Here is a 25,251-nt window from a genome sequence, read left to right on the forward strand (position 1 = left end):
GGAGAGTCAGACTGCTGCATCAAGTGTTCAGACATGAAAGAACCCAGGAGGCGAGCGGTAAAGTTCAGAAACAGCTTTAATGTCTGTGTGGGGATCTGTTCAGTGACATCAGAAGTTTCCGTCTGCGTTTTTGTCCCTGTAACGTGATGAGGTCTGACAGCTGTGTGTGTGTGGGCGGAGCACACGTGCATGTACACCATACAATAAATAAACATGTTATATACAAATACAGTCGTAACATATTCACACTTCACTTTGATGTGAGTAGATTTCATCTCAAAGATCAGACTGTGGTCACGTCCCATCAGGCTTCACTCAGTAACCCACGACGACGCCAAACTTTCATTTAGCAGTTCATGTTGGGCAGAAAGCTGCAGCTTTCTAAAAGCTGGCCAATCAAAGAAAGCTAAAACAGGAGGATTATTCTGAACTGTGAATCATGCAAAGCTGCTCAGTCTGAGAATAAAGAGGCGGAGCCAAGCAGCACAGATCTCCACCTGAAAACTTCTGGAAGCCTCAGTCAGAACTCCATCTGATTTTCATCCACATTTAAATTCTGGACTTTTGTCTTGTGTCGCTCGGCGTGGCCAAGTGTGGGCTGATGATGTCAGTCGGATTCTTTTAAAGGTCAATCTACTCACAGTTAGCACGATTTTATTTTCCAAGTGATTATAAGAAAAGAGTTGATAAATTATTGATTTATAAAATAAAGCTTCAGTTTCAATTGACCTTTTCAAAATAAAAGCCTCCACATGCCCCTGGGACAAGCCCCTCTGAGCTGACTGCAGAGGTGCACCCTGGGTAATGTAGGTGGGGTTTAAACTGTCCATTCAGTCGTCCTGTGACAACATGGATGATGTCATAGTTCAGGTGCTCGCTGGGAGCTGAACCTGAGGCAGGTGGAGCTGTGTCCCGGCCCCCTCCGGTCAGTCTAAATGACTTCTGTGTTGAGTTTCTTCTTTTCTGGTTCTGCTGCGCTCAGAAACCTGATTTGTCCCTCCTCCTCATCCGGCCATGCTCGCTGGTGGCTTTTCTGTCCTCTCTGTGAAGACGATGATGTCACAGAGGACCAGCAGGAGGTGTGTCCACAGTTCCTGCAGTGACCCTGCAGAACAAGGGCGGTGGTCAGCACCACCATGGTGAGCGTCACCCCTGCCAGCACCAGCACGATGATGAGCTGCACGTCTGACAGGCCGGCGCCACTGCGCTCACTCACAGTCACTTTCAGCAGTCTGTCACCGTGACGGCTGCTGTTCCTACCGTCGCCGCTGCTAGTTGTGATTCTCTGGCTCCTCCCTCTACGTCCTCCTCCCTCCCACCCAACCGTTGTCCAGCCGGGTTTGCTGGCGTCGCTGCTAGTTGGCGTCTCACAGATGTCTCCAGTGAAGCCAGGCCGGCAGACGCAGTGGAAGCCGCCAGCGCGGTCGAGGCAGCGGCCCCCGTTCAGGCACGGCTGACTGGCGCAGTCGTCCAGGTTGACGGTGCAGAAGCGCCCGCTGAATCCCACAGGGCAAACGCACAAGAAGCGGTTGAACCCATCAACACAGGTGGCGCCATTGGCACATGGCTTCATCAGACAGTCATCAACGTCAGTCTCACAGCGTGGCCCCGTGAAGCCGGCCAGGCAGCGACACGTCAGCTCTGGTGCGAAACCGTCAGCATCCTCACAGAGACCGCCATTTTTACACGGAGACCTGCAGGTAGAGAAGAGGAAGATAAGAAAACCAGCAGACTGCAGCAAACATCAATGCCTGGTTCATAAACAGGAAGTACCAGAACCTGCAGTTCATCTACCGTCCAGCAGAGGCAGCAGTGAGTCAGACTCCCACGTTAAAACTTTACAGCAGAAATTAACGTGTTTACAGCCTGATACACAAACTGTTCTGGGCTCTGTAGATAACATCCCCTCCATAACACCTGTATTAAACTTTTGTTACAGAATAAAGAGAGGAGGAAGTAGATGAGAGCAGAAGAAGAGTGTCAGGATATGCAGATGACACAGTTTTATATACGGGAGAAGACTCTGACAGTTTATCTGGATTTCATGTCAGCGGTCAGAGACAAATGTAACACCCACATTGTTTTGAGGCTTAAAGTTTGGATCATTAGGGGTGTGGCCTAGTTGATAGACAGGTGGACGGTGACACAGGCAGCTGTCCCTAAACTGGACCTCATGACGTGTTTGTGCTGTTGGAGCACTTTTAATGACATCATCAGGCCAATCATATGGCTGCTGTGAGGTTAGTGTACTAACAGAGCATCTAGAAGGCGGAGCTCCAATTTCAAGATTTTATTTGGATGGAGCACTGATTAGCAGAAATCTGTGTCCATGTGATGCTCCGCCCTCTCATCCAAAGTGCTAACTGAAACGCTCAAATCAATGATGTCACAGTGGCCACGCCCATCTGTTCTACAGTTTACGGTCTGCAGGTCGACAACAGTGTGTGCGCCTGAAGCTACTTCCCTCACAGACGTGCTCTTCTCCTTTACTGTAGTAAAATCTGTCAAATGTACTGAAGTCGTTTATTTTTACTGCTGCTGAAAAGTCATGTGACAATTACTAAGCTCATTAATCAGCATAATTATTCTGCTAATTATTAAAAATAAATTCAGCTGAAAACATTCCAGGAAAAACAGGAAACACTTTGTTGTTTGATCGGTAACGTCTGAGTGTGTTAGTGTGTGTCCTCTGAACCATAAGAGGAGCTCACACCTCCTCTGGTGACACGGGCCGGTCCTCTGCTGGCAGCTGTTGCCGTGGAAACCTTGAGGGCACAGACAGGTGAAGTCGCCGCTGTCCTGAATCACACAGGTGGCTCCGTTCTGACACGGCTGCTGCTGCGAGCACACGTTCAGGTCTGACAGACAGCAGGAGACAGGTGAGCTCAGACGCACTGACGGAAAGATGGCAAAAGAAAGATGGCAGACGTTAATGCACAGGTGACCTCTGACCTTTGTCGCAGAAGCGCCCTCCCCAGCCTGGCTCACAGGTGCACTGCCAGGGCTGCTCGCAGGAACCGTGCACGCAGCCGGGCATCGGCATGCAGCGGTCGCACAGTTCGCCGTCCCAGCCAGGGTCACACCTGGAAATGGGAAGGAAGCAAGGAGACATTAGGTGGAAAGTTAGTAAAATAGATCTGTGACAGAAACACAGATCAGGTGAGTTACACCTGTGTAAAGTCCTCCTGAACAAGCCACGAGCTGACAGGCAGCCGGGACATTGATCGGGCAGTGATGGATGATTGATTGATCGATCAATTGATTGATGGAGTGTCACCTGCAGACTCTGAACTCGTCACAATGGCTGTTGGCGATGCTGCAGCTGCAGTCAGTTTCTGCAGGTGAAAAACAGGTTCAGAATCAGAATCAGAATACTTTATTGATCCCTGGGGGAAATTATTTTTTGTTACAGTGCTCCATTTTAAACCAACATTAAGACAAGACAGACAATACACTAACTAAGAATAGTACAATATATACATATATATACATACATACATACATAAGTCACTTATAAATAAATATTTGGAAAAGAAACATGTGTAGTTGTAGCAGCAAACAGTGTGTTAAGTGGATGCGTTGTACAGGTTACATCAGTCACACCTGCACAGACGTTTAACATAGAGCATCAGAGCTCTTCGTTTGTGATGATGATGTCACTGTGCCCCTTTAATCAGATACAAACAGACAGAAGCAGCAAACTGACGTTCATTACCTGAAACAAAGAAAATTATAAAACTATAAAAGCAGCTGAAAGAGCCAGAAACCTGGCCTGATTGGCTGACCAAACACAGCCAATCAGCAGAGAGACTGAGGGGATGCAATCATGTGTTGAGGTGTGGCAGGTAGAGTCAGGTGGAGTCCCTGACCTCTGCTTTAATTTGTCAGTGTTCATTGTTGTTAATTATTTCTCTGTTTTTCTCTGACTGTGCCCCCATCCCCCTCATCATCCTCATCATCCTCATCCCGTTATCATCTTCTTCTTCGTCTTCATTATCTTTACCCTCAAAGTGTTTTTTATCTAGACGCCATTTTGGGACTGCCACGCAGCCACGGAGCTGCCGGGAATACTGAGCGCGCCTCTCATAACTGTAGCAGCAGCTGGGAGTTATGTGAGACCGGTCGGACAGCAGTGCGGGGGCTCCGGCTGACAGCTGGGAGAGCCCGGATTAGTAGGAACAATGAGCCGCCGAGCGCTTCGGAGCGTGCTCAGTGAGGATCCAGCTGTGACAGAGGTTTGTGTGTGTGTGCTGATTGAAGCTTCCTTTCTCACTGGTCTGCTGCTGTCTGATTGGTCAGGGGCACACCTGTGGCTCTCGTTAGCCATCCAATCAGAGTCCCTGATGGAGGCTGTAGTGGTGGAGGCGGTGCGAAAGGTCATGAGGTCACACTGCCTTTAGGAGCCCGCTGTTTCCTCCGAGTGTCCAGTTTAATTTGAGCGCTCGAGTGTTGCCCTCGGCTGTCGCACCGTGCCGCTATCATGGAGTAAAGTAATCTCATTACTGCTGTATCTACTGATGTAATTAGAATACCATACCTCCGATCTCACGCCAACGTCTGTAAGTGTGAAGATCATTTTAACTCAGAGAGAAGAAACTGTGAGTGTGGAGCACGCCGTGTTTCCACGTTAGCATGAAACACGTGACGACAGCTAGCACGCGGCGTTGGGGTTGCAATATTTGATTTTGCTCGTGTGCATCGTGACAAATGAATGCACACGTTTGTAGCCTCTGATCAATGGCTGAGCCTTGAAGCAGCAGTCAGTGATTGGTGCACAGCAGGAGGAGGTGTGATTATGTGACCTACCTTGACCTGCGCAGGGTGGAGTGATGATACCGTGGAGGACAAAACAGCTCAACGCCAGCGTGGCGGCTGCAGCTCTGAGCACCCACATATCGACTGGGGCGAAGACGACGGCCTGAAACAGAAAACGGAAAGCTGGTCACGTGACCTGCAGGGTCGTACACACAGCAAGGACTCGACAAGCTGCAGGTAAATGTGAGCGCGCTCAGTAACAGCACAGACACACGAGACATGACAACAGACACAAACCAAACACAAGGCTTTTATTTTTAAATCCACAAAGGAAGGACAGAGCATCAACAGACGCCGGAAGACCGACGGGTACGACTGACTGTGTGAGGTCAGGAGGTCAGGGAGGCAGAGACAAGAGGGACAACCACGGAGCAGGACGCTACAGATACAGAGCGACTGGAAGCTCACCAAAGCGGACACACCATCTCCAATCCTACAAAATAAAAGTGTGAACCAAAAAACACAAAGAGGAAGGTGAACACGAGCCACAGAGCCCAGCGCCGCAGTCACACAGCGAGAGGAAGCTGACCCCAGATCAAACACGCATTGACTCCTGGGAGCTTTTCAAAAGCGTATCTGCGGCGCGGGAAGCTGAGACGCCGCTTATCAAACACAGCACTCTGTGATGATGCCACAGCGCATCTGAGAGAAGCTGTGAAGGAAAAGTTGGAGAGCATCAGGGATGAGGCGGCGAAGCTCAAACAGGAAGTGGAGTGATGCTTCCTGTTTGAGGTGATGTCACTGTACTTCCACATCTCGGGATTCCTGCTGGGATCTCTCAGAGCGTTTGTGTGATTTCTGTCGTTAAGCCTGGGTCAGGAGAGGAGATGTTTCCAGGAAGTGAAGCAGCATTTGATGTGACTGTCTCTTCTCTCCTCAGGAGGTTTTCAGGTGTAATGGCATCTACACAGGAAGTTCTCTCACTGCTGAGTCTGAAAGTCGTCAGCTGACGGTCAGAAACGAGGGAGGAGCTTATTGCTGAGGAGGTGTGGCAGTGCGGCGCTGCCTTGGGATACAGCAGCTGATGGAGAACTCGAGCAATGTTCAGCGGTTCCAAAACATCACGAGGCTTTCTCTTTCCTGCTGTTTGATTTGATTTGATATACCTTTATTAGTCCCACAAGGGGAAATTTCATAAGGCTGCCGACCTACTGCACGCAATGGCAGCGCCATCTTACCCTCCGACCATAGATACATTACACAAAACATCACATGGGGAAGACAGGTCAGAGAGGTATAACAATGGAAAATGCACCATATGAGGAAAGATAAGGAGAAAAAAATAACTCCCCTCAGACTGAGCTCCAACAGGGAGATCAGTTTGAGAACAGAAAAAAACACCTCAGCACATGAAAAAACTCTTAATACACCAAAGAAAAACATGACAAGAAACAGGGGGGGTAAAGGTGAGAGACAGACGAATTAGACAGCACATCCGGGCCTGCAGCCTGTGCGCTGGTCTCCTTGATCTCCGTCAGCATCGGAAGGGAATAAGCGTCGAAGGCGTTTGGAAAGGGAGGGAGGATGAGTGTGTGCATATCAGTGTGTGTGTGTGTGTGTGTGTGTGTGTGTGTGTGTGTCCAGAGTTCAGCTGACACAGTGTCCTCCGCCCTGCTAGGCTAAGTAAACAGTCTTCCAGCCAACCCAGGTGGCCTTGCATGGAACAGGAAGAACAGACTAAACACAGTCGTTATCAGGGAGTTTTTGTTTAGTTCCTTCCAATGTAGACAATCCGAATGTTATAGTTTCTTTCCACTGTGTTCCTGTTAATGATAAACTACAAATTTACCCTAAATTACTAAAATATCGATATTTTAATGTGAGAATCGATTCTAGAACATAAATGACTTGTATCGGAGGAATCGATATTTCAGGATCGATCCGCACATCACTAGCCGAAGCTTTAGACTCCCTCCTTGTCCTCCTTCAGGTGCTCGTGGCTCGCTCTGAGCTGGCCTGTTGCTGTAGTGACGGCGCCTCAGGACGCTCTGCCCACGCGCTCGACTCGCAGGCGGGAAAGAGCACGGATCATTTTTCCTGAGATTACAGCGACGAGCTCAACCTCCGCATGGGCAGGAACCGACATGCCAGATCAGTGTGTCTGGCATACCACAGCGCGCGCGCGCACACACACACACACACACACACACACACACACACACACACACACACACACACACTTTATCCTGCCTGTTTGCTCCAGAAAGAGAAGAATGAGGGGAGTGTATGAGGAGAGATGGCAACAGGTGGCCAATTTAATGCTTCAGCACACACACACACACACACACACACACACACAACAAGCTGACTCACTGCATCCAAGTGTTTCTGTGGAAATAAACCGGCGGTCTGTGTGAGCGGCATCGACAGGGGGCGGAGACAGGGCTGTGAGGTCCCGCCCTCCACCACGCCTGAGTGTAACCACACACACCTTCAGCTTTCATCGGTGTGTGTTTGTTTTGATGTGTTGTGGAAACTCGCCGTGTGTTTTTCTACGATCGTGTTTAATAACTGGAGGGAGTGGCTAAAAGAATGAACTCGCTGACTCACCTCGCCGCACTCAGGCTGACCACATGTCGGCCAGTGTGCGGCGAGATTATTTAGTTTCGTTTTTATTACAGCATTTTCACGTGAATTTCATTTTAATATCTTTATTTTCATTTTCCTGTTATTTTAATTTTATTTAAATAATTTTCTTATTTGTTTTATTAACATAATAAAATTATTATAGTTTTATTATGTTTTGGAATATTTTTTATTTGTATTTTTATTCCTTTTTTACTTTTTTATTTTGACTCAAAAAAAATAAATGAATTCATGGATTTTTAGACGTCATGTTTTCAAGATCAGCATTTGGTTTGTTGGCTCCTTGTATGATGTTAGCGTGTGTGTGGAATCCCGAGGCGTCTGCGTATTCTCCCTGGCATCGTGATGCTGATACTGACGCTTCCTTCAGTCTGAAAGATCCTCCAGCCTCAAGGGCGAGCTTTCAGCGGAGCTCCGCCTCGTTCACTGTTTGATGTTCAACTTGTTTTTTCCATTATAACTTCCTCCATCCTTCAGAGGCGGCGAGGGTTTGTACAGCTGTAAACGATACCTGTGAGAGACTCTGTCCCTCAATGGTTTGCTTCAATTACAACTTTAAGACCTACGTCCATCTGTGATTACAACTTCTTCATCAAACCCGCAGACATAAGGCTGCAAAGATGGTGCAAAAGGACTCCACCCATTGCACAGCTGGGGGAATTTATGGGGTGTTTATGGGGGAGGACGAGGTGAAACATGAAGAAATGTTTCAGGAAATGAAACGATAAACGTGAGTGCGAGGCTGAGTGCACACCGCTGGCAGCCAGGAAGCAGATGAGGAGGAACATCTTAGAGCGTCTTTGATGTCGGCGACTCTGACTGGTCGAACGATCCGCTAACAGGAACACTGAGAACGGTGCCTTGCACTGCAGGTCGGCGCCGTTGCCCTGGCAACAGAGTCAGAGAATGGGGGATAGGAGGGGCAGCGGGTTTCCGTGGACGCAGGCAGGATGCGGATGCTGTCCCCACTGTGATGTTTCTGAGGGTATCATCAGTCTGACACGGCTTGCATCACCGTGTGTTCATGCATCATAATGCCTGCTGCTAGGGTCAAAGGTGAAACAGCCTCTGAGAGCTGCAACATTTCACTCCGCAGACTCTGCTGTGAAGCTGCATTTAACTGAATCTAGCTGGACAAGAGTTGACCAATCACAGAACATCTTCAGAAACAAACCACTCATCCAAACATCCATCCTTCCATCTAAACATCCATCCATCAAACATCCATCCATCCATCTAAACATCCATCCAAACATTCATCCATCCATCCATCTAAACATCCATCCATCATCATCCATCCATCCATCCTTCCATCCTTCCATCCTTCAATCCATCATCATCCACCCATCCACTCATCCATCCATCCATCCATCCATCCATCCATCCAAACATTCATCCTTCCATCCATCCATCCAAACATTCATCCATCCATCTAAACATCCATCCATCCAAACATCCATCCATCTAAACATCCATCCATCCAAACATTCATCCATCCATCTAAAAATCCATCCATCCATCCAAAGATCCATCCATCCATCTAAACATCCATCCATCCATCTAAACATCCATCCATCATCATCCATCCATCCATCCTTCCATCCTTCAATCCATCCATCCATCCATCCATCCATCCATCCATCCATCCAAACATTCATCCTTCCATCCATCCATCCAAACATTCATCCATCCATTCATCCATCCTTCCATCCTTCAATCCATCATCATCCACCCATCCATCCATCCATCCATCCATCAATCCATCCATCCATCCATCCATGCATCTAAACATCCATCCATCATCATCCATCCATCCATCCATCCATCCATCCTTCCATCCTTCAATCCATCATCATCCACCCATCCACTCATCCATCCATCCATCCATCCATCCATCCATCCATCCATCCATCCATCCATCCAAACATTCATCCTTCCATCCATCCATCCAAACATTCATCCATCCATCTAAACATCCATCCATCTAAACATCCATCCATCCAAACATTCATCCATCCATCTAAAAATCCATCCATCCATCCAAACATCCATCCATCCATCCATCTAAACATCCATCCATCCATCTAAACTCCATCCATCATCATCCACCCATCCACTCATCCATCCATCCATCCATCCATCCATCCATCCAAACATTCATCCAAACATTCATCCTTCCATCCATCCATCTAAACATCCATCCATCCATCCATCCATCCATCCATCCATCCATCCAAACATTCATCCTTCCATCCATCCATCCAAACATTCATCCTTCCATCCATCCATCCATCCATCCATCCATCCATCCATCCTTCCATCCATCCATCCATCCATCCATCCATCCATCCATCCATCCAAACATTCATCCACTCATCCATCCATCCATCCATCCATCCACTCATCCATCCATCCATTCATCCATCCACTCATCCATAATTCATCCATCCATCCATCCATCCATCCATCCATCCATCATCATCCATCCAGCCATCCATCCAGCCATCCATCAATACATTCATCCATCCACCCATCTATAATTCATCCTTCAATCCATCATCATCCACCCATCCATTCATCCATCCACTCATCCATAATTCATCCTTCCATCTATCCATCCATCATCATCCACCCATCCATCCATCCATCCATCTATCCATCAATCCATCATCATCATCCATCCAGCCGTCCATCCATCAATACATTCATCCATCCACCCATCCATAATTCATCCTTCCATCTATCCATCCATCATCATCCACCCATCCATCCATCCATCCATCCATCCATCCAGCCAGCCAGCCAGCCATCCATCCATCAATACATTCATCCACCCATCTATAATTCATCCTTCCATCCTTCAATCCGTCATCATCCACCCATCCATCCATCATCATCCATCCATCCATCCATTCATCCATCCACTCATCCATAATTCATCCATCCATCCATCCATCCATCTATACATACATTCATCCATCCACCCATCCATAATTCATCCTTCCATCTATCCATCCATCCATCATCATCCATCCATCCATCCATCATCATCCATCCATCCATCCATCCATCCTTCCATCCTTCCATCCATCATCATCCACCCAGCCACTCATCCATCCATCCATCCATCCATCCATCCATCCATCCATCCATCCATCCATCCATCCATCCATCCATCCATAATAGCTGTTTCCATTAATGTGACTGTATGCAGTGAGCTACTGAGCTACTTTGTTAACCAAAGTGTCAGATGTGAAAACATCAGTGCGTTTCTGTAGAGTTTTACAGATAGTTAGGACTGGGGTCAAAGTTCACATGAGCAGGAGTTCTCCCTGTCCAGTTCCAGTTCTGTGTTTAACTGTGAGTTAACCTGCATCAGCTCATTTTAGGCTAACCTAAGCTCTATTTAGACTGTTTTAGAGGCGCTCAGTAACAGCCTAATGAGTTTGACAGAATGATAACGCTGAAAACAAAGCATCACTTTCACTGGTTTACAGAAACATTCAGATTCACAGTCTGGTGTGAAATCAGAGCTTGAAACAAAGAACAAAGAAACTCATCCTCACATTCAGTCACACAGGAGGTGAAACGGTAAAACCTTCAAGAACTTCAAGAACACAGCACCGACTGATGGAACTATAACGTATAATGACTGCCAACCATCTGTGCAACGCCAGCTGTTCCTGATGAAGGTGAATATTTCTTTCCTCTTAAGCAGAGAGCTGAAGGACCATTAAACCTCACTGTAAAACTGCCCTGAATCACAGCATTTAATTCAGCTGCTGCAGCTCCTGATCCACCTGATGGTTCCACATGTCAGGAAGAGCCACACACCACACCTGCCTAATCTGGCCCGGACACTTGCTGCAGCTGGGTCTAGAGATGGCTTTATAAGTAACGCTACTTACTACAGCCAGCTTGAAGGCCTGTGGTACATAGCTGATTATTAGATATAGGTTGATCATATTTAAGATTGAAGCATTAAATAATGGCAGGACCTCTTTGAGCAGTTTTGTAGGAATGGGGTCTAAAAGACACATTGATGGTTTGGAGGAAGTAATTATTGAAGTTAACTCAGAAAGACATCTACTGTGATAAAGTCCACTCCCCACTGCTCAGTATCAGGAAACACTGTTAAATGTTCAGTTTCTATGCCATATGTTAAAACAAGATCTAGAGTGTGATTAGAGTGGTGGGTGGGTTCTTTCACATTTTGACAGAAGCCAGTTAAGCCTGAACTCCCTTCATATGCACAGGTCTGAGGACACACCTGGGTGACTCGGGACTGGAACTGTGGCTGAGCTGCAGCAGCTGGACTCTGCAGGTGTGCGCCATATTTGACTGACAGACAGTATTCAAAAGACTGAATGCCTGAAACCTGATTTCTCTCCGATGACCAGCAGGGGGCGACTCCTGTGACCTGAGAGCAAATGTACGCCCTGCTCAGTGCACAGGCTCAGTCTCTGGTTGCAGGTTTGACTGAATGAAACATGAGCTTCCCAAAGGTCATCACTGAATGGACTCTTAAGCAGGTTAACATTTACTTCCTGTCATGTGACTCATATTCCTTTGGTGGATGTTTGTGGTAAACAGGACAGTTTGTACTCAGTCATCCCTGTAGGCTCATAGCTCAGGCTCTAAACACTCAGTTTATCAGTTTTTTCTGCTCTGGGATCTGTATGATGTCAGAGAGAGAGGATGGTAGTCCCACCCACTTGCTGGCAGCAAATCAGAAGAAAGCTAGTTAAGAAAAAGGGAGGATCCCATTGGTATAAGACAAAGAAGGCTCATTATGAGCTGTGAATCAAGCACAGCTGCTCTGAGTGAGAGAACAAAAATAAGGAGCTGGAAATGAACCGCACCGCGTCAAGCTTTACATTTTAGGAAATAAAACCCCAAATTACCAATTGTTCTGTAGAGGTCAGAGGTAGAGCTGACGCAGTAGTCCATTAAACCACCACAGAAGAAGTTTATTTGTTTGGTATTTAATTGTCAGTTTCTATCAATATCTCCTCAGCCCCAGTGATCCTTACAGTCACATGATCTTTACGTCATGTTTGTTCCTGACTCTGTTTCACTCTTTGAATTTACCAGTGGAAAACAAGGAGAAACCTTGTGGTTTTGTCACCTTCTCACACGCGACACCGACATCTTAAAAATAACTGCGAGCCAAAGAAAACATCCAGCAGCCCGCACCAATCAGAGATGTCAGGAAGTCTGTACCTGCTGCACGGCAAAGTTTAGAGAGCGCAGCCTGGAAACCAGAGCCAGAGTGTGATCTGCGATCTGATCTGCGATCTGAGCCTCAGGAACTCTGGACTCTGCAGCAGCAGCGCTCAGTGACAGCTCTGAGCTGTTAGGGTGCTTACCTCGAGCTGGCAGCTTCCTCCTCGCTGATCCGCTGTCACAAACCAACTTGATATTCAGCTGCCGTCCACCCCGTGTCTCCAACACACACTCGGACACGCACACACAAAAACACTGTGGGACACACACTGCGCCGTCGTTCAGAGTGTGTGTGTTTGAAGCTGCAGACGAACGACGGGGAGGCGCTGCTCCGGCCGTCCTCCCCTCCTCAGAAAACACTCCCCCTCTGCAGGGTACGACCCCGACACAGCCCCCTCTGTGTGTGTGTGGAGGAGGGGCTGTGTGCTGTTACATGTGATCAGAGCAGGTTTACTCACCTGGAGCAGGGCTCTCAGGTGTAATGGGTGCTGATTGGCCGATTACGCTCGGAGCTGAACATACTCCTTTGACCTTCAGCTTTTTTTCACACTGACTTTAAACAGGAAAACCCACAAAATCCACGAATATGATATTAATCATGTGACTACTTTTCCTAAAAATGTCCCAACAAACGGCCGGCTCACCTGACTGAGGAGGCGGGTCGAGTCTGTGGCATTGTCACAACTCATCTCTTTTAGCTCCACCACAAATCACAGAAACGTTCATAAGGACTTATGAAAGGTTTCTATAATAAAGTCTGAGTGACGGATCAGGTGACAGCGCTCTGACCACCTGCGCAGTCTGCAGGTAAACATCTACAGCATGACGCTGGCTAGCCTCTGTGCTACGGGAACTTCCTGTGGCGAACCCAGCCGCCACGCAAGGCTTCACGGTACTAAAGGCAAACTTATTACTGAAGTCGCTGCTCTGGAGCAGCAGGTATGAATACACTCAGAGCAGAGACTCCCACAAACAGCTGGATGCAACGATGAGCCTGTAAGTCAGAGCGCTGCCTGCAGGGGGCAGCAGGATGCCCCTGTGTTTGTGTGGCAGAGATTAATGCACGATGTGTGTGTGGTTCACAGTTTGTGTAACTGGCGGCGGCAGAAAAACACTCTGCAGTGTTCCAAGCAAGTCTCCTCCCCCTCTCCTCCCCAAGTGTTTGTTCAGGCCTCCCTCCTCTATCTGATCCTCCTCTCGTCTGTTATGTCTCTGCGCCTCAGCTCCCAGCAGGGCGAGCGCTGTCTGCGTTTGTTACTGAATCAGATCCGCCTTCAGATCGGGCGCTGCCTCACATCCCGGCAGGCTCGGACTCGCCCTGCCTGGAACGCCGTGGTGCTTTTAAATGTTTTAAAGAGACTCTGAGGGAGCCACAAGCTCTCAGAGGAGAAGCTTCACTTTGACCCTGAAGCTCTGAAACAGCTCCACTTTGCACAAATCAGACCTTTCTTTATTCAGCAGACTGAACAGCGCCCGAGGAGATTCCTCAGACTGTTCTACAGTTTGACCTTTGACCTTTGCTTTGACCTTTGCTTGGAACCTCCCAACAGTTCAAACTGGTTCTGGTGTCAGATCGGTTTGCTCAAACTGCTCAACACTGCAGATATCCACAAAACCAGATTATTACCAGGTGTCACAGTTTCATCTCTGAGCATGAACACCAATACCAGGCTCAACTTTTACCCAGAATGCACTTTGTCAACTTTCCAAGTGAAAATGGGGAAAGAGATGAAAGTGGGCAGTGTGTGAGGGATCATCACCCTGAAGCTGAGAGAGCAGGAACCTGGTTCAGAGTCAGACCGAGGGCCGGGCGGTGGGACTAAAGCTGATCTGGGTTCAGCTTTGATGGCTCTGGTTTGGAGCAGAGCAGGTGTACGGGGCTGTGACACTTTCACAGATATTTTTATCCGACGATGGTTTGGTTCTGCTCAGGTGATGAACCAGGTGATGCTGGGGCGGACAGGGAACTCGGGCCATGCTCACGGGACAAAGTGTCGCCGCTGTGAGACGGTCCTCGGCCCTCTCAGAGAGCTCCTCTGGACCTGATCTTTAACAACCTGCAGGATCTGTGTGGCGGGAACATGACGCAGCTTCAATGGTGGAGGACGAGGCTATGACGCCCGCTCCCTCCATCCTCAGCAGCGTGTGTCTATCGATCAATAATCAATACCTGCTGGTTACTTGACTTCAGCTTAGCAGTAACTCGATCCTCCCGTGATGGCATCTGGATCTGAGCATGTACCGAGGTTTGCCCTGCGGTGGGTAGCGGGTTAATATAGGTAGCAGCGCTGTTGAGGGGTTGATGATGGTGTAACCTGCAGCCAGGGCAGCTGGGAGATTCCCGTGTTGGAGCACCGGAGTCACATCGAAGCTCTGTTTACCCTGGGGGGGTTCAGCCTTGACCCCTCCGTCACCGCAGCAGCTGAGGAAGCCTCGTGCACACATACCCACTCTCAGGGTGATTAATAACCAATGTGTGTGACCTCTGACCCCAACATGCAGCCGTTTCAGCCTGAGAGCAAACACCGACATGCTCGGGAGGTGTGAGGTTTCACTGAGAATCTCTGCGTCTCTGAAGGGCCACAGCAGTTTGTGTTTAACTCTGTGAGGCTGTTATCAGTGATGACCCCTGACCTCTGACCCCTGAGCTTGGAGAGAAGCAGTAAACAGTGTTTGATGTTTATCAGAATGACTTTTGTCTGACTGCTGAGACAAGAACAAGTTTAAACCTAAAGAAATCTTGTGAGTGGGTAACAATGCTCAGTGAGGATGACTCAGACCAGCAGGCCCAGTTCTGCTCTGGTTCTGGTTTTAGAGAAACTTCCTGAACCTGGGCGTGTCCGTGTCCTTCCTGTCCTGCTGTAATGGTGTCTGAGTCTAATCCCTGAATGTAGTCTAAAATAATCCCGGCTCCTCTTCATGCAGTCTTCCTCCTGCCGGCTAGTTCCTGAGGTCAGAGAGACACGAACAGCTGCCGGGACTCAAACCGCCGGCGTGTTCTCCATTCCTCTCATTCCTCCCATAGCCATTGGGAGGGGGGGGGGGGGGGAGCATTGTTGTGGAGCAGCTGGACATTGTCTTCTTCTTTGCGGGCAGCGAAGACTCGATGAGCTCAGCAGCTGCTGTGTGTCATCACTTTACACACACACACAGTTTTTTTTCATATCCTTGTGGGGACATCTAATTGACACAATACCTTCCATAACCCCAACCCCAAGCCTAGACCTAACCGTGACCTAACTGTGACATTTTCAAAAATGCCTTCAAACTCGTGGGGACAGGTCCAAACATAGTACACACACACAGGTGGATGAAAGTTTAATGACCTGCAGGAGGAAGTGGGACACTGCAGAGGGGACAGCATGACAGTGAAGCGACATGTCACATGTCCTGCTGCCACACTGCAGGGAAGCGTGTGCCCTCAGTCCTGTCTGCAGGTGCCGACAGATGGATAAAGACACCAAAACTGTAACCGCCTGCTTCACGCCGTCCAAACTGATCTGCAGAATACCGGTAATCATCACAGAAGAAGAACAATCAAACATCTGCAAATAATAAACAAGGCATCCCAGCCTCTCCTCAGTCAGTGTGTCCTCTGTCAGGGGCTCGTTAGCATCACTGATATCCAAACAGCTGAGTCTGAGCCCCGCCCCCTCTGTCTCACCTGTGTCAGCCTGCTCTCCCAGGTTCTGCAGTTTGGGGGCTGAGCTCAGAGATCAGCCCACCTCACCCCTACTTGCACTCCGTATATAGATGTGAAGAAATAAAATGCAGTTTGTCCCTTGATTTTTTGTTTTAACTTGTGTTAAAATAAGTTCTTTAAAAAGCCAAAAATGATTTAATATGAAGACAACATGAGCCGAGAGTACAAACATGCTGAGGCTGTTAGTTCAGTCAGAGAGTCACAAAAGTCACAAACGCATGTCTGCACGAACACAATGACAGCAGAAGTGCTGCCCTGTGTCTGCGCAGACAGAGCTGTGTTTATTTGGTCGTTCAATCAAAGGCTTCAGTTAGTTACAATCTGCGTTCACGTTTGTAGTTTTGTTTTGTTTGACAATATTTGATATTTAAAAAACAAACATTTTCAAAATTATTGGTGGGTGGTTTCTTGTTTATTTTTTGTACTACTTGAACACTTGGCTGTCCAATGAGACGACAGTGCCAGCAGCGGCTCATTTCAGTTTGACACCCCTGATGAACTTACCTGAATGAACTCTGTTCTGTGGGCGTGACATCAGGTGAAAGGCAGACAGCTCAGGTAGGAAGGTCCAGAAACACCTGGAAGGTAGAGAGGAACAGGTAGACAAACGGCACATGTGCACGGGGTTTACTGGGTCAGCTGTGAGCGGCTGATTACAGCTACAGACTCACACACCAACACAGACTCTGATCAGGACACACATGTGGATGCGCAGAACTTTGTGTCATCAGAAACTGAATTTGAATAATTTAAATTCGAATATGAATTGCTCAGATTGAATCTGAATTGTAACTTAATAAATGCTTTTTAAAACTGAATTTGAATTAGCCTGATTTGAAATTCAATGTATTATAATAAACTTTATTTATAAAGCACACTTAAAAACCAAGGGTATGCCAAGGTGCTTAACAAGTAAGATAGAGTATAGGAGGAGGATAATAGAAATAGGACCAAAGCAAGTACTAAGTATGCAAGCAGATAACTGTCACTGATACATAGGAAAGCAACAGGTATAGAGCAAACAAGAATTTAAATGAGCATAAAAGTGCGTGATATAAAATCATAAAAGAAATATTAACTAGAGGGAAAGGCAAGATTGAATAAGTGGGTTTTTAATCGTGATTTGAACAGTGCAATGGAATCAGATGCGCGGAGGTCGAGAGGAAGGTTATTCCACAGTACCGGGGCAGCCAGAGCAAACGCACGGTCACCCCGGGACTTCAGCCGAGATCTGGGTCGGGTCAGAAGTAGTTGAGTGGCAGATCTGAGTGTTCTAGCAGGAGTATGTGGTTTGAGAAGCTAGAAAAGCTAGCAAAGGAACCCAGGGCAGCACAGAGTTGGGCACGAGGGATTTTACTGTTGAAAACCACAGTCTCAGTCTTCTTATCATTTAAAACGAGGGAATTACTCAGGAACCATTCTTTGACCTCCCGCATGCATTCTTGAAAGTAGTGCAGGGACACAGCAAGGTCGTCAGTAAGGTCAAAATAGATCTGTATGTCATCGGCATAACAGTGGAAGGCAATATTGTATTTTTCAAAGATTGCTCCTAGAGGGAGCAAATACAATGAGAAGAGAATAGGGCCTAAAACTGATCCTTGAGGTACACCACAACAGACCGGAGCGGAGGAAGAGGAGAAGGTGCCTAAGTGAACTGATAAGGATCTATCAGCGAGGTATGATTTAAACCTCGTATTGGTTTGAAAATGATCGGAACTAAATTGAAATTGAATTTTATACTTTGAAAATGAATTCATTTGTTTTGAAACTGTATTTTAACCTTTAAAAATGAAGCTCTCAAATAATTTCAGTTTCAGTCCTACAATTCAGTTTTTTGGGACTTACATCCGGTTCTGATTCCAGAGTAATCAAGCGCAGATTAATAGAACTCCGTTTTAGAGGACTGAAAGTGTCACTGACGGGAATCTATAGCATCTTGAGCTGAATTAAGACCTCAGAAGTCATTCGTCATGTCGAATGACCAGCGGATAAACTCTCAGGTTGGTAATAAATGTATTACATGTATAAGAACAAGAAAGAAGAAGAAGAAAGAAAGAAGACCGCTGTCCTGCAACTTTTCCATGTGTTCCTGTTGCAACACATCCATCCATCCATCTATTTGCTTCCGCTTATCCTATCCGGTTGTTCAGTGATGACGCGACGAATCCTACTTCCGGGTCTAAAGTAGTCTGCGTTTAATATGGCTTTTGTGTTGTTAACATGTTTAATGTTTTGTATTTTCTTCTATTTGATCTCAAAAAGCTCCTAAAACAGTCAGTGATCACTGTTGACCTCCCTCGGCTTTTATTACCACTAATCATTTATTTAAGCTCAGTTTTTAAAACCTTAGGATGTAACTACAGCCCAGCCCATGCAGCAGTATATGAATGACTAACCTCGTATTGTGGATGGATTATCTCAGTTGTTCTCCTGGCTGAAGTTTGGTCCTTTTACAGCATCCTGCCATGCGATTACATTTGTTCCTGACCACCGAGAACACTCACGTTAACTTTTATCGAGTGGAAAAAAAGTTAGCTTGTTTATATTATGCTAACATAGCTATGTCGCTAGCGGTCACGTAGCACATCATTATATACCAGCTAGCCCAACTTCAGTAACCCTACAAACGTCACTGCTGTTTAGTTTTCTGTCTTCATTTATGCTGGAAGTGATAGCAGAGCTGTACGTTTTAATTTGTTTCCAAAACCCTGCAGTCAGGACATGCTATATTGTATTTAGATAGAAGCTAGCGAGCTAACTCCCTGCTAACTTCTAACTCCGTTAAATGTCATAAATTCCGTTTTCATGGATGCCTGGATGTTAAACTCAGTTGTTACACCTGGTAGAGCAGAACGCTGATCATTTTATTAAAGATGAAAGACTTTAGACAGTTTTTCAACTCTCAGTAATGCCATAGTGATCGTTTGATATATGGACCTGCAGCGGAGTTTAGACCCAGACACGGCTAGTGACGTCAGACTGAACAACCGGATTCAGGGTCACGGGGGGCGCTGGAGCCTATCCCAGCTGTCATAGGGCAAGAGGCAGGGTACACCCTGGACAGGTCGCCAGTCTGTCGCAGGGCCAACACACAGGGACAGACAACCATTCGCACTCACATTCACTCGCACATTCACACCTAGTGGCAATTTGGATTTGTTGCAACACATCTGAATATGATTAGTAGGTCATTGGCAAGACTATCCGGTCTTTAAGTGATGACATGATGAATTCTGCTTCCAGGCCCAAAGTACTCTGCGTTTATTAAGGCTGTTGTGTTTTTAACGTGTTTTAATGTTTTGTATTTTGTTCTGTTTAATCTCAACAAGCCCCTAAAAACAGTCAGTGATCACTGTTGGCCTGTTTTTATCACCACTGTTCATTTTAAAGCTCAGTTTTAAACCCTTAGGATGTAACTACAGCCCAGCCCATGCAGCAGTATATTAATGACTAACCTCGTATTGTGGATGGATTATGTCAGTTGTTCTCCTGGCTGAAGTTTGGTCCGTTTACAGCATCCTGCCATGCGATTACATTTGTCTCTAACCATCGGGAACCCTCACGTTAACTTTTATCCAGTGGAAAGAAGTTAGTGTTCATCCTCCAGCTTTACTGTTTATGCTAACATAGCTGTGTCGCTAGCGGTCACGTAGCACATCATTATATAGCAGCTAGCCCAACTTCAGTAACCCTACAAACGTCAGTGCTGTTTAGTTTTCTGTCTTCATTTATGTTGGAAGTGATAGCAGAGCTGTACGTTTGAATCATTTCAGAAATCTCTCAGTCAGAACATGGTGTATTATATTTAGATAGAAGCTAGCGAGGTAACTCCCTGCTAACTTCTAACTCCGTTAAATGTCATAAATTCAGTTTTCATGGATGCCTGGATGTTAAACTTAATTGTTACACCTGGTAGAGCAGAACGCGGATCGTTTTATTACAGATGAAACTCTCAGTAATGCTGCAGTGATCATTTGACTTTGGGACCTGCAGCGGAGTTTGGGCCCAGACATGGCTATTGACGTCAGATTTAAAGACCAGATAGAACTTGACTGCATGCTGAGGTGGGAGTGGACCAGAAAGTAAGGAAATCCAAAGTGCCATTAAAACCAGGAGAGGTTTCTTATATATTTTAGAAGAAGGTATTATTAAAAAGAATTCAAAATAAATTATCTCAATGCCATATTTTATTTAGGAACCCTAGAGAGCACTTTGCAAAATAACACATTCTTATCATTTCACCCTCTGATGGGACAAGCTACGACTGTCAGGGAAGGTGATGTAGGTACAGAGCATGTGAGAGTGGTCAAGTAAATGTCACTTGTCTAGATGAAGGCACAAGAGGGATCAATGGCAAGGCGTAGAGATTCATTATCTTCAGTCTTCAGTGGACACTCCATTTCTGGCACAAAACACCTGTAAAAGCTGGTCGATTTATGAGGTGCCTTGGTGACCCGACAATTTCAGCCTGTCAAACATAATAATGGAGCAGTATGTTAAAAAAAAATCCAGCTCAAGATGCTGTAGATTCCCGTCAGTGACACTTTCGGTCCGCTTGTAAAACGCAGTTCTATTAATCTGTGCTCGATTACTCTGGAACCAGAACCGATGCAAGTCCCAAAAAACTGAATTGTAGAACTGAAACTGAAATTATTTGAGAGCTACATTTTTTTTTTGTGATTAATATTTTATTGTACTTTTAGAACACTACAGTCCACCGCAGAGACAGATTACATCACATAAAAAAAACATCAGCATAGCAGCAGAAAAGTAGAGAATACCAAACCAAAATGAGGGGGGGGGGGGCAAACAAAGCAAGAGACAAACAAAAACATGAAAAAAAACAACAACAAAAAACAAACAAACAAAAAAGAAACAAAAACAGCCAGCCTTTGACTATGTGGGTCTTACTGCATGCCACACTCTGACATCCCTGAAAGTGCTTCGTCAGAATTCCAATGTCTGTCCCACTCTAAGTTCTAGTCTGTTCGTTTTATTCTGGACAGATATGGATCCCACTTCAGATGGAAACTCTCCACTTTATTCAGGAGCCTGTATGAGAGTTGTTCTAGTGCAGCGAGTCTCCCTAGTTGAATATGCCATACAGAGACAGGTGGGGTGGAAGGGGCCTTCCACTGGGAGATAATGAGTTTACGCCCCAGCATCAATGCAGTCTGTACCCACTCAGCAGCCTTAGGCGGAGCATATTTAAGGAGTGATGGGTCCCCCAAAACAAATAGTCTTGGTGAAAAAGGAATATCCCATCGTATGGTTGATTTGATAAAGTCATGTATCTCAGTCCAAAAATTTGGGTTTTAGGACAGCTCCAAATCATATGGGTCAATGTGCCTACCCCAGTCTGACATCTCCAGCATTCAGGGGACTGTATGAGGTTCGCCCTATACAGTCTGTGTGGCGACAAAAGAGCTACATTTTTAAAGGATAAAATACAGTTTCAACACAAATGAATTCATTTTCAAAGTATAAAATTCAATTTCAATTTAGTTCCAATCATTTTCAAACCAATACATTGAATTTCAAATTAGGCTAATTCAGACCTTCCCAAAGTGTGGGGCCCGCCCCCAAGGGGGGCGCAGAGCCATTGCAGGGGGGGCGCGGTATGAAAAGGAGGGTGGGGGGGAAACAACGCTTGGATACTGCTAGCACCGGGCGGCAACAGAAACGCAAAGCAGGAGATGAAGCATCACTGAATATGTTTCCAAACCAACTTCATTCTAAGCCAAAGACTAGAAAATATGGTGAAGCAAATCTGCCCTTTGGTTTCACCTGCACAGGTGCCGAGGTAGGTCTCCCTGCAGGTTTTCCCTGTCGGGAGCAGCGCTGGGCTGTTCAAATCACGGACAAACAGGATCCCACATTCTTGATTTTTAGTTCAAACACTTGTTGTAATGACTAACTGCTCCTGACATGTTGGAGATGTTTGCTCTTTATACAGTAAAGTTACAGCGAGATACAAATAACATCAGGCTAATCCTGCCACGATTTGTTCCCCGGTTCAAATCACGGACAAACAGTTGTTTATGTTTTTAAACCCATTTTGCACAGAGAGGCATTTTTGAAAAATGTATTGATAGCAATGTTGAATATTATTACACATGAAAAAAACAACTACATGTAAAATAATCACACTGTGCCTTTGTAAATGGAGGGACAGTAACTGTGTGTAAAACCTAAAGACAGTCAGATTAACAGTATTTCGTCTCTATCTGCCATTCTGCAATTCATCTCATGTAAACAATAACGTGGCTCACAGCGTGACGTGAAAAAGGCACATACCTTTGACGTTGTGTGACGAACTCTGTATTCCTCGTCCACACTTAAACGCAAAAAAGGAGTTTTAAAAAAATCTCTGTTTTCGGTGATTCGAAACGCCGTTTACATGGATGAAACAGCTGCGTGTTCAAAAATACCCGTGTACACAGCAAAATCTCCAGTGTTAAATTAACACTGGAGAATGTCTATATGGGTCCACACCTCTGAGTGTTAAATACACAGTGTTGGGAAGGTTACTTTTAAAATGTATTCCATTACAGAGTACAGAATACATGCCCCAAAATGTATTCCGTAACGTATTCCGTTACGTTACTCAATGACAGTAACGTATTCTGAATACTTTGGATTACTTAATATATTATCATGCTTTTTACAACAACGTGAATGTACTATTGCTGTGTGATTTATTACTATTACTGAAGGTCCGCGACTCCGAACTGTAGTAAAGGGACCTCTGACTAATACGGCGGGGTCCCTGTCGGCTCGTAGCCGAAAAATAGCTTTACTTTGTTGTGTGGGTCAACTTTTCTTGCGAGAGACAGAGAGAGGCGTTGAAAGGCTGCTCCAACGGAACTTATTGTTTTCGGAGGAAAACAGGAACACGGTGTACAGTCGAGTCTTAATAGCTTACTTACAACTGGGCTCGTCAGGCTCTCTTCTTGGCTGCAGTGGTTATTATTATATTTACATGCTTCCAGCTCCCGTTTCTCCTCGATGACAACTCGTACCTTTCCACTCCCCTTTTTCTCCCTCCTCGCGCTCACAGACCCATAACGTGTATGGCAGTCCATTCTCCCTGCAGCACGGACTACACTGCCCATGATGCTACATTCTTTAGAGCTATACCTGTAGCATTCTGCCTGTTAGCTTAGCACAACAACAACAACAACAAAAAGGCGCTCTCTCACCCAGGAAACACACAGTCGCAGAGAGAGAGAGAGAGAGCGTCGCCCTGTAACCATGGCAACCGTAACGCTGCCGCCTGGAACAACAGAACGTAGCTGTCAAACAAAACCCAAACAGTCCTGACCCGCGACAATATGAAACAGGAAAGTACCGCAGTGTAATCCATTTATTTCAACAAAGTAACTGTATTCTGAATACCACCTTTTTAAACGGTAACTGTAACGGAATACAGTTACTCATATTTTGTATTTTAAATACGTAACGGCGGTACATGTATTCCGTTACTCCCCAACACTGTAAATACAACACTGTTGAGTGTTAAATTAACACTTTTGACAGTGTTATATGTTTAAAAGTAACCTAGTCAGTTTTGAAGATTAACAAAGACTAACACTGAGCAGTGCTGATTTTCTAACACTGGAAAATAACTCAAAATGTTAGAAATATTTCCGGCCTACCCGACCTTCTGAGGACCCGGCCCACGTAGACCGCGAAGACCGGGTCCTCAGGAGGATGCAGCCCATGAATTTGGACACGACAGTGAGTGAGAAAGGTGACTGGAAAGGAAAAATGCAATGCATCATGGGAATCCCCAGCAGCCTACGTCTATTGCAGCATAACTAAGGGAGGATTCAGGGTCACCTGGTCCAGCCCTAACTATATGCTTTAGCAAAAAGGAAAGTTTGAAGCCTAATCTTGAAAGTAGAGATAGTGTCTGTCTCCTGAATCCAAACTGGAAGCTGGTTCCACAGAAGAGGGGCCTGAAAACTGAAGGCTCTGCCTCCCATTCTACTTTTAAATACTCTAGTGTCCATAAGTTTGTGGTAGAGGCGAGTGGATCGATCCAAACACCAATAGCAGCTCTGGTACTGATATCTGATTAATAATTGCAATATAAGATCGACACTTTATTTCTAACCTCCAAGTTCAGTATGTGGCCCAACTAAATATATTATCTTTTTGGAAATGAGAAGATATACTTCAACCATGCTCTATGAAAAACATCTGAACCTTTTTGTGTTGTCACGTCTATTTGATTTGCCGCCTACGGCACATTCAAACATCACACGACAGGCACATTTACCTGCTGTCCAAAAAAAAAAAAACACTTTCAAAATACATGCAAGTAAAACTGGCAAGTAAAACTGACAGTGAAATTACAAATTGATGATTCATCTTTTAACCGGATTATTCGTCCAGAATTGCTGTGCGTTGCTGACCTACAGCAGACAAGAGCTTCTGGACATCTGGACTCACAACTCCAACAGTTGTCAAAGGAGCTTGCAAAGAAAAGCGTCTGGACTTCTTTAAGTTACTTGAAGACGTTTCACCTCTCATCCGAGAAGCTTCTTCAGTTCTAAGGTCAAATGGTGGAGAGTCCCAGATATAAACCTAGTGGGAGTGACCCCCCACAGAGGGACAAAAGGACCCCCTGATGATCCTCTAATCGCCTGAGCCAAGGTGGGAAACTGGGCGTGGGTCCCAATCAGCCAGAGTTTCGGGTGTGTTCATTGTGAAACCTGGCCCCACCTTATCATGCGAATTCCTGAGGTCAGATGGCCCAGGATGTGAGTGGGCGTTAAGGCGTCTGGGAAGGGATCTCAAAACTGGATTATAGATGGCAGAGAGTTGGTGTCGTAAACCCCGCCTCTGTTCAAAGATGGTCGCTCACAGTGGACATAGATGCTTCTTTCACTCCTCTTTCAAACCATCTGTCCTCT

The 25,251-nt window shown here is 46.0% G+C and overlaps 1 protein-coding gene across 3 annotated transcripts; it reads right to left on the reverse strand.

Annotated features, from left to right (window-relative positions):
- Positions 1-66: 66 nt before the first annotated feature.
- Positions 67-24,054, reverse strand: dlk2 (delta-like 2 homolog (Drosophila)). 3 transcript variants are annotated; one of them, XM_086260043.1, is made up of 8 exons: positions 23,260-24,054; positions 16,835-16,908; positions 4,807-4,918; positions 3,278-3,335; positions 2,953-3,083; positions 2,714-2,858; positions 1,261-1,694; positions 67-1,105 (listed from the first exon to the last, which is right to left on the reverse strand). In XM_086260043.1, exons 3-8 carry the CDS (start codon positions 4,892-4,894, stop codon positions 1,005-1,007), a joined length of 957 nt encoding a protein of 318 aa, XP_086116169.1. In that variant the 5' UTR covers positions 4,895-4,918; positions 16,835-16,908; positions 23,260-24,054; the 3' UTR covers positions 67-1,004. The 3 variants fall into 3 exon arrangements, with proteins under 3 accessions (XP_086116169.1, XP_086116167.1, XP_086116168.1); XM_086260041.1 differs by having other exon boundaries at positions 67-1,694; XM_086260042.1 differs by lacking the exons at positions 16,835-16,908; positions 23,260-24,054 and adding an exon at positions 12,771-12,884 and having other exon boundaries at positions 67-1,694.
- Between the last annotated feature and the right edge of the window lie 1,197 nt (positions 24,055-25,251).

The sequence above is a fragment of the Aulonocara sp. 'chitande type north' Nkhata Bay genome, linkage group LG13, assembly GCF_057382095.1.
Source record: "Aulonocara sp. 'chitande type north' Nkhata Bay isolate Kocher_YH1m ecotype deep benthic linkage group LG13, A_spYH_male_GT1.1, whole genome shotgun sequence".
In the NCBI taxonomy this organism is placed as follows: domain Eukaryota; kingdom Metazoa; phylum Chordata; class Actinopteri; order Cichliformes; family Cichlidae; genus Aulonocara; species Aulonocara sp. 'chitande type north' Nkhata Bay.